We start from the raw sequence: 8,535 nt of genomic DNA, 5'->3' as shown, positions 1-8,535 counted from the left end.
AAGTATTCTCATACTTAAAAACTCAAAATATAATCAAGAGCATTTAGCACAAACAAAAACATAATAAAAGGAAAGTGAAAAGGTTATCTCTAACTACGCTCAACTCGCCCTCGACGATGCTCCTTGCTCGCATGCTGCAGTGCTGCTACTCTCGCAGTCAGCAGACCTTCAGTTCACCTCCAAATACCTAGGGGTTTAAGCCTCCTTGACCATAGAGAGGAAAAGCTTTTTGAGAGGAAGAAGATGAAGATGATAAAACAATGAAGTCACAAAAATAATTTTTGATTTCATAATTGCTTTCACCCATTCTAACTATCTGAATCAAGCAAGTTCCTAATAAATTAATTAGTTACACTCATAAAACTAATAATTGCATCGATAATTAGCATGAATGAATACCACATATTACACTTCATAAACCTTAGCATCATAAGTCGACATATATTATGAGAAAATATAGAGATATCTAAAATCAGAGTACCTTGATCCCTAAGCAGTGATGGTGGGGTGCAACAAACCACTTGATGATTCCTCCTTTCTTTTGGTATGCATTATACCTGACTCACCTAATTGTTGTTAGAGATAAGATAGTTGATTCTAGCATTCAACCACTTGATGTTTTCTTTTTTGACAACATCTTTCATAATATGGTTGAGTCTTACTTGTTGCTCAATAGATTTGCTATTGGGGTCCTCAAGCAATATTTTGTGCATGTAAAATGTTGGGCTGATTTCCTTGATGTCAGCAATGCCCCACCTAATAGTCGTTTTGTGATGCTTTAGAACATTGAACAATTTTTCTTCTTCTAATGTGTCAAGCTTTGCTGCAATAATAACTGATAATGTCTTATTGTCCCCAAGAAATGTATACTTCAAATGCTTGGATAAGAACTTTAATGCAAGAGTGTGGGGGTCTTCAATAAAAGAACGAGTAGCTTTGATTAGTCTATTTGAAAGATCTAGTGATTCAAATTGTTGCACATACCTTCCTTCAACCTGAGTGGTCTCTACACAATACAAAGCATCATACTCTTATATTGTCGTGACATTGAGAGAAACACCTCCAATGATGTAATATTCATTCATATATTCATATACAAGTACATCAATGATGCCAATAGAATAACACTCAACATTGTCATCATATGTCACTCGATTTAAAACATTAAATGTAATTTGTTGGTCAGTTAGGGGATGGTGTTGGATATCTTAACTTTAGGGGTGTATTTTGGTTGATTATTTTTCGATAAGAGGTGTTTCACACTCATGCACCATTTGTTGATGGGACCAAATGGATTGTGGTGACTATTGACGGTTCATCTCTTTTGGTTTGGGCGAAAAGTCGCGGCCAATGATAGATTAGTTGTTGACTTGTGTTAAAGTGCTATGTCTCTGTGGAAAGATAGAGTAGAGAAAAGTTAAAGTGAGATAGTTTCATTGAAGTCGCATCTCGTCTCTTGATTTTATTCAAGATGCTATATAAGGACTAATTAATGTGAGTGTGTCATTCATAGGATTTTATTAGCTATATGTATACTGACATGCTAAATTGATATGGTTAGGTGACATTGAATTTAGTTCTAGTAGGTTATGTGGGCATGTAAAAAATCGTGTCAATAAATCGCGACTTCCCTAAAGTTAGATATTCAATATCCTTCATCCCAAGATGTTTTTTACGTCTTTCGGATGTTCTTAAGCATCGGAGATTCGAAGATACTTTAGAGTTTTTCTTTTTTTGGATAAATTAAAATTTTATTATCGAAAAGAGTAGAGTTCTGCTACAAAACAATCATCAATGGAAAAACAACCTAAATCTGAGAACAACCTATTCACAAAACATAGTATAGGTTATTCAATACTCCAATTCTTACAAAGAGTTATATTGACACTATCAAGTCTATTAATATTCCGACCTCTAAGTTGAATTCCGACTATCTCCTTGATAACTTTAAGAATTTCAGCTTCATTCCTGGAGTTTCCTTTGAACAACCTTATGTTTCGTTCTTCCCCTAGAGAATAGAGAAATACACACCATGTGAGTTTCAAAATAGTGATAAGTAAAGATTTACCTTTCCAAGCATGAGAAGCCGATGCTAACAAGTTGTTTGAGGACGAAGAAGATGGCCTTAATCCGGAGAGATGCAGAATGACCTTCCAAAGGGAATCCGCCAATGAGCATTCAATGAACAGATGGTCTCTCTTCTCCCTATCATCATTGCACAGAACACACAAGCCATCGGATATAATGCCCATATGTTGAAGCTTATTCTTAGTTGGTAGTCTATCCAAGATAGCCATCCAAGCAATCATGCTGGGTTTTGGTATGTGTAGAGGAAACCAGATTAGATTATGCCTTTAGAGTTTTTCTATGGTTGCTAGACACGAGAAAATTACGTGTGGAAGATCTTTGACGAAATACAACAATATATAATTAATAATTTAAATTACTTAAGCTCAAAATCCAATTAATTAACAAACCATCCAACTCATACCTTATTCACTTAATCCAAATTTATTCTATCCAATTTAAATTAATTTGGTTAATTAAATAAGCCGACTGAACTTCGAGTTGAATATTTTTCATCTTAAATCCAAATATAAATCCGACCCAGACATAACATCTTAAAAAAATTTAACTCAAACTTAAATATCTTTTAAAAATCCGATCAAATCAAAACTCGTCGAATTCTGTTCCGATGCCCATCCGAGGGACAATGGGACATACACACAAAATATTGGGTGGTTGTTATTTAGTGGGAGGGAATGATTAGGCCATAGCTTTCATGGGTAGTGGGACCCGCCATTTTCCCGGGTTTTAAAACTTCTCAAACATCGGCGGCGCGCCTGTTTTGCGCAATCAACTGAACCCGTTCCTCTACTTCTTTGTCCATGGGAAATACGGTGTGGCCATTTTTAGGTTGAAAATATTTTTTCCAGATATATTTATTATTTAAATTTAACAATATCATAAAATTGTATTTGTATTCTATATAAATTGAACAATATCATAAAATTAATAACGGAAATTATAATGAATAAGTAAAGTCTTAATATTATAAATAATTTGATTTAAAATTAGAAAATATGACAATGAATTACGTTATTTCAAGTGCTAACTTTAATAAACAATAAAATTAAATTAAAACCTGAATAAATTTATAGTTGTTGTGATGATTCGATGTATATATTATTTAGAATTAGATGCATTTGAATTGTTTGGTGTAAGAATGTAAATGAGACATATCATGAATTATTCGAGTTTTACTCGATCAAAACTCGATTAATAATTAAATTGAATGGATTCGAGTTTTTAACAAATCAAACGAACTACTTAATACTTGACTTGAAAAGTTCATGAGCAAATAAAAGAAGTTATAATGTTTTTTTAACTTTTTAAAATTAACTTGTCGATAATATTAACATTTATATATTATTATTAAAAAATATCATATAAGTCTTTAGTGTATTTAAGATTTAAGTTTGAATTTGATTAAGGGGACGTGGAATGAGAGTATTGGATTAGACAGAGCGTATTGTGGATGAGACCCACACAGGAAAGAAGTCTCTCAAATCTCATCGTGGATAAGGACCATAAACTAAAATCGCGGGGACGATTAATTGAAGCCAGACGATTAATTGAACGGTTCATAGATGACTCACCACACGTATTCTGCTCATTGTCTATTTGTTAGGCAGCAAAAACCGAACACAAGCAAAGGAAAAAAAAATAAAAGGAAAAAAAAAACATGAACTCTTCCCCCAATCCTCCACAACCGCCTCCGCTCCCTCCTCCGCCTCAGTCCTCTACGTCCACCGCCTCCGCCGCAGATGGCTCCGGCAAGAAAATTAGGAAGCCTTACACCATTACAAAGTCACGTGAAAGCTGGACCGAAGAGGAACACGACAAGTTCCTCGAAGCTCTTCAACTGTATGTTATTTCTTCATATATGGAAACTTTTGTTCTTTAAAAGAAAACCCTGAATTACAAGTATCCAATACTTTGATTTCTCCTTGTTTTTAGGGAATTTGCCTTTCTTTATGTTGGTTCTTAGTTTCAATGCTTTTGTTTTAGCTAGTAGAGAACTGAGAAAATCTTGAATTCAACGGTGAAGTGGATGTTTTGTTCGAAGAAATTGATGTTGTAAACTTGGTCTTCGATTCAAGTTGTTTTGTAGCTCAATTTTGGTACAACAGGTTAACTAACCATGAATTTTAACCATGATTTGTGTTGTGTTGAACGTTGTACGAGGATGCCAATGTCAACACATTCATGTTCCTCTTTGTGTCTATTAGCAATATGAGCTATAAGGATTAATACTGTTCTATGGTAGACAAAAAAACATTCATGTTAGCCTGTTAAATAGTTTTCTTTCTTGCTGACTTAGGTTTGATCGAGACTGGAAAAAGATTGAAGATTTTGTCGGATCAAAGACAGTTATCCAGGTTTAACGACAAGGATTTGATGTTTTTTCATTCATCTAAGCTTTTCAATTTTTAATTTCATTTTGCTTATTTTATTTTTAAATGGGTATTTGCTGTCTTGACAGATTCGAAGTCATGCCCAGAAATACTTTTTGAAGGTTCAAAAGAATGGGACAATGGCACATGTGCCGCCTCCTCGTCCCAAGCGCAAAGCTGCCCACCCTTACCCTCAAAAGGCCTCTAAAAATGGTTTGAATTTAGAACTGGATAGTGATGATATTTTTGAATGAATTCTTGGGGGATAATTACATTTTGACATGCTCATATAATACCAGTTTAGTGCCATTACAAGCATCCATGGGTTTTCCTTCTCCGACAAATACCATTCCACCCGGATATGGTCCCTGGGATGAAGCTTCCATGCTAGTTAACACTGCCTCAAGCAAAATCATGCCACCCCAAGATGAATTTACGAGTCTTCAAGGAGCGGAAGGCATGAATTCTTCTCTATGTTGGTTCCTTTTTTTATAATAGTGCTAGACTAGATATCCTAAAGGAAACTTTCCAACATTTCTTATGCATATAACGTTACTGATTCAGCTGATATTGGATCAAAGGGCGTTGCAAGGATTAGTAACAGTGGTGTTAGTGGCATTGGAAGCTCTAGCAATACAATGCCAAAATCCGATCTGCCAAATCAAGGGAAACAAGTATCCATGCTTCACGGTAATTGTGTTGACTGAAATTAATTGCTTTCTCCAGCTACTTTGCACTTGATGGTATTTGGCCAACTTTGTCTTTGTTTTGCAGGTATACCTGATTTTGCTGAAGTTTATAGCTTTATTGGGAGTGTCTTTGATCCTGACACCGGGGGCCATGTGCAAAAACTCAAAGAGATGGATCCCATAAATTTTGAAACTGTAAGTCAAAACAGCTCCTTTTTTCCCCAACATTTCATAATTAATTAGAACCCATTGAGATTTGAGTGGCCTCTGTGGTAAAAGGGAATGCTGTTCTCCCTAGAAGATCCAGATTCGAGCAGTTCCATAATCAATCTATCTTTCGTTGGTAATTTTTCCGAAATAGTCAACTGAGCTATTATAGACTGTCTTGGAATAGGCATAGGGAACCAAATGAGTAATGATGAATATTAATGTCCTCTACTCTTAATTTCAACATTTCCCTCAAAGTCCAGCTCATATTTGCTTTGGTAACTTAGGCCAAAAATATCTCGTACAAAGCCTGATCTATCCTCTTCAAAACTGGTTTAGGCAAGATGAAGTGCCTGCACCAGTAATTTTGGCAACTGCATTAATTGCATTCTCTCGGGAACTGGGCTACTCGCCTATTAATTTTCCGTTTTACTTTCTCCAAAAGAGGCGTATAATATGTTTAAGATTGTTTCCTTGTGACAAGTGGCACCCCAAAGTATCTCACATGAAGTTTCCCTCCTTAAATTATGTAATTCTCCTAATTTCATCCTTCACCTCTCTTGATGTCCCAGAGAAAAGAATCACACGTTTACTAACATTCAGCTGCAATCTATGATGCTTGGACTCTTCATTTTACATGAAGTACCTGTGTCCAACACTAATGTCCGATACTTGGATATGGGGATATGACCTCCGAGGATCCTCCAAATATATGGAAAACTTCGAAAAATCTAACCATACCCATGTTGGATATATATCTGTGTCCGACACTTCCGCCAGAGTCTGAGTAATGTAGGCTTCAATCCTGAAATCAGGTAAAACTGATTTAGAACATACCAAATACCAACAACAGAATCAAAAGTCCCCTTGGAAAAGACCAGAAGGTCATCTGTGAAACAAAGGTGAGACAGCTTAACTTTGTAACATTTAGGATGAAATTTGAAGATTTCATTAGCTGCAGCTGCTTCCAATAGTCGAGATAAGACAGACAAAGGCACCCCCCCTAATGCCTCAGGCACCCCCGCCTAATGCCTCTGGCACCCTTGATACCTAGGAGTAAGTTTTGCAGGCTTGAATCCAATTGACAAAGATTTCTTTAGACTCCATGCTTCAGGTACCTTCAAAATAAATTCCCGGCTAATTGAATCAGAGGCCTTTCGCAGGTCTATCTTAACAGCACATCTAGGAGACAAAGAACCTCTTCCATACCCTTTCACCAATTCTTGAGCCATAAGGATATTACCAGAAATGCTCCTATCTTTAGTGAAAGCACTTTGAATACTTGACATTATTCTATGACTATACTTTGTTAACCTTTTCACCATGATTTTAGTTACACATTTGTACACCATGATACTTCGAATACTTGAGATTATTCAGAATATTTGTTTTGGGAACCAACAACACAACAGCTTTTACATGATTCTCCCCTACCACTTCCCAAGCTGCTTTGAAGAAACAAGCAGTATATACTTCAGAGCCTAAGGCTCTATCACTCCCTTGCCCCTTAAAATTTGTCTTGTTCTAATTCGTTCGGGTTACTGCCATGCAGGTTTTGTTGCTGATGAGAAATCTCACTGTTAACTTGTGTAGTCCAGATTTTGAGCCAATTGTAAGTGTTATGTTTATGCTTCACAAATTATTTCCGTTTTGAGTTTATTGGCTTTGGAAACGATGTGCTTTCGGATTTTATTTTTCTTCCTATCGATGTAAAAAAATTATAACGAGTATGCTGTGACTTCATATGCATATTTGTCTACAATGCTCGAGTACTCTTGTATTTCAATTCCTTCCTGGTTATTTGAACACGAGAAAACAATATTTATTGAAAGGCTGTTCTTAAATGGTTTGACTTTGATATCCTTGATTGTTGCAGAGGAAGGTCCTGTCCTCGTACGATGTCAACAAAAACACGGTGGGAGTTACCAAAGGAATTATTCCCCAGAACCAAATGAATGATATATTGTGTTAAGCTGTTTAGTATGTAGGATTTTCCGGCAAGTATGTGCCTTTAATATTTTACTTCTGCCTGCGTGCTGCAACTGGAATCGAATTTCTGTTTTCTTTTGACTGCTACCTTAATTATAAAGTGCTAATCAGAATTGGGGCAGCATGCGTTCAATGTTTACTAGGTGAAGGAATTGCAGCCAGCAGCCTATATAAAATGTTGGAAATGATGAGTGGAAGAAAGGGTTTCCAGCACAGGCTTTCAAGCTCATTGACTTCCAGCGAGATCAAAACGGAATGGTTGTGTCACGTATTTTTACTTATCAACCAGATAAGCCGTGTACATTCTTGTCTGTTTGGTTTAGTGGCCGTTGTTTACGTAGTTGCGCAAAGTATGGTGTTATTATAGAAGTGGAAGTAGGAGAATTTGAAGATATGTGTAATAAGGATCTTAATTTTGCCCTTTGAATGTAGCTAGAAGGACCCCCATGACAAAACATGAAAGATTTCTTATCGTATTGGCTTATAACATATGAGTACATCACTCGTGTTCTATATCGATCATATCATGCGATCATAATATGGTTTTTCATGAAGTTTGATCAATCAATTATTATCTTATCCTACTAGCCTCCTTTTTGTCCCATGAGGAAGCCAATGTACACACTACAGAAAGGAAGCAAAAAGTAAAATGAAGGAATCATCCATGTGATGCCCTGACAAAGCATGAACTACTCATCTGTCATTTACAATAAAAGGGTGAATGTTCTCCATCCTCAAGCATCTTCCTATTCTTACCAAATTTAAGATAAAATTGGTTCATGGTGTGCAGCATCAGGGCCCTTTCTCTGGGAAGCTCACTGCCTCTTTTAGAGGTTCAATAGATACCAATGTTTCTCGAGCAATGGTTGAACCGGATTCAGCTCCTTTTATTTGGATTACTGTGTTCTTTCGGTTTTAAATCTATACTAAGATAATCTGTCAAGACCTTTGTCACACTCATCCCACGATGAGGGACTTTGCTGCCCGAGAGAAACGGTGATCTATCACTCTTGGCCGGGGTAGTAGCTAGCGGTGCTGGTGAAAAGTTTGGGGGTCGAAAACGCTGTTCTGTAAGGAGTGATGGGGAAGAGCACTGAGTATGGAATCGAAAGACTCTTCGGACCGATAATGCTGATACTGGACGGCGAGGAGAACTGATCTGAATGCTTGGTCAAGTCATCCACATAGTGCAC

General features: G+C 36.6%; 1 protein-coding gene across 1 annotated transcript; it reads left to right on the top strand.

The window, feature by feature from the left end:
- The first annotated feature begins 3,691 nt into the window (after positions 1-3,691).
- On the top strand, positions 3,692-7,823 carry LOC120166199 (protein REVEILLE 8-like). The gene is made up of 8 exons (XM_039175530.1): positions 3,692-3,927; positions 4,385-4,442; positions 4,547-4,670; positions 4,762-4,914; positions 5,022-5,147; positions 5,232-5,341; positions 6,906-6,965; positions 7,230-7,823. The coding sequence occupies exons 1-8, from the start codon at positions 3,746-3,748 to the stop codon at positions 7,323-7,325; spliced, it is 909 nt and encodes a 302-aa protein (XP_039031461.1). The 5' UTR covers positions 3,692-3,745; the 3' UTR covers positions 7,326-7,823.
- The last annotated feature ends 712 nt before the right edge of the window (positions 7,824-8,535 follow it).

Source organism: Hibiscus syriacus, unplaced genomic scaffold (genome assembly GCF_006381635.1).
Source record: "Hibiscus syriacus cultivar Baekdansim isolate YM2019G1 unplaced genomic scaffold, ASM638163v2 tig00002942_pilon, whole genome shotgun sequence".
Classification (NCBI taxonomy): Eukaryota; Viridiplantae; Streptophyta; class Magnoliopsida; order Malvales; family Malvaceae; genus Hibiscus; species Hibiscus syriacus.
This window is presented reverse-complemented; position numbering and strand designations above follow the sequence as displayed.

Excerpts from the sequence above, each read along its gene's own strand:
- LOC120166199 (XM_039175530.1), top strand. The coding sequence starts at position 3,746 with ATGAACTCTTCCCCCAATCCTCCACAACCGCCTCCGCTCCCTCCTCCG. Across the intron at positions 4,671-4,761 it reads TCAAAAGGCCTCTAAAAATG|TGCCATTACAAGCATCCATG; the intron begins GTTTGAATTTAG and ends ATACCAGTTTAG. Across the intron at positions 6,966-7,229 it reads GTCCAGATTTTGAGCCAATT|AGGAAGGTCCTGTCCTCGTA; the intron begins GTAAGTGTTATG and ends TGATTGTTGCAG.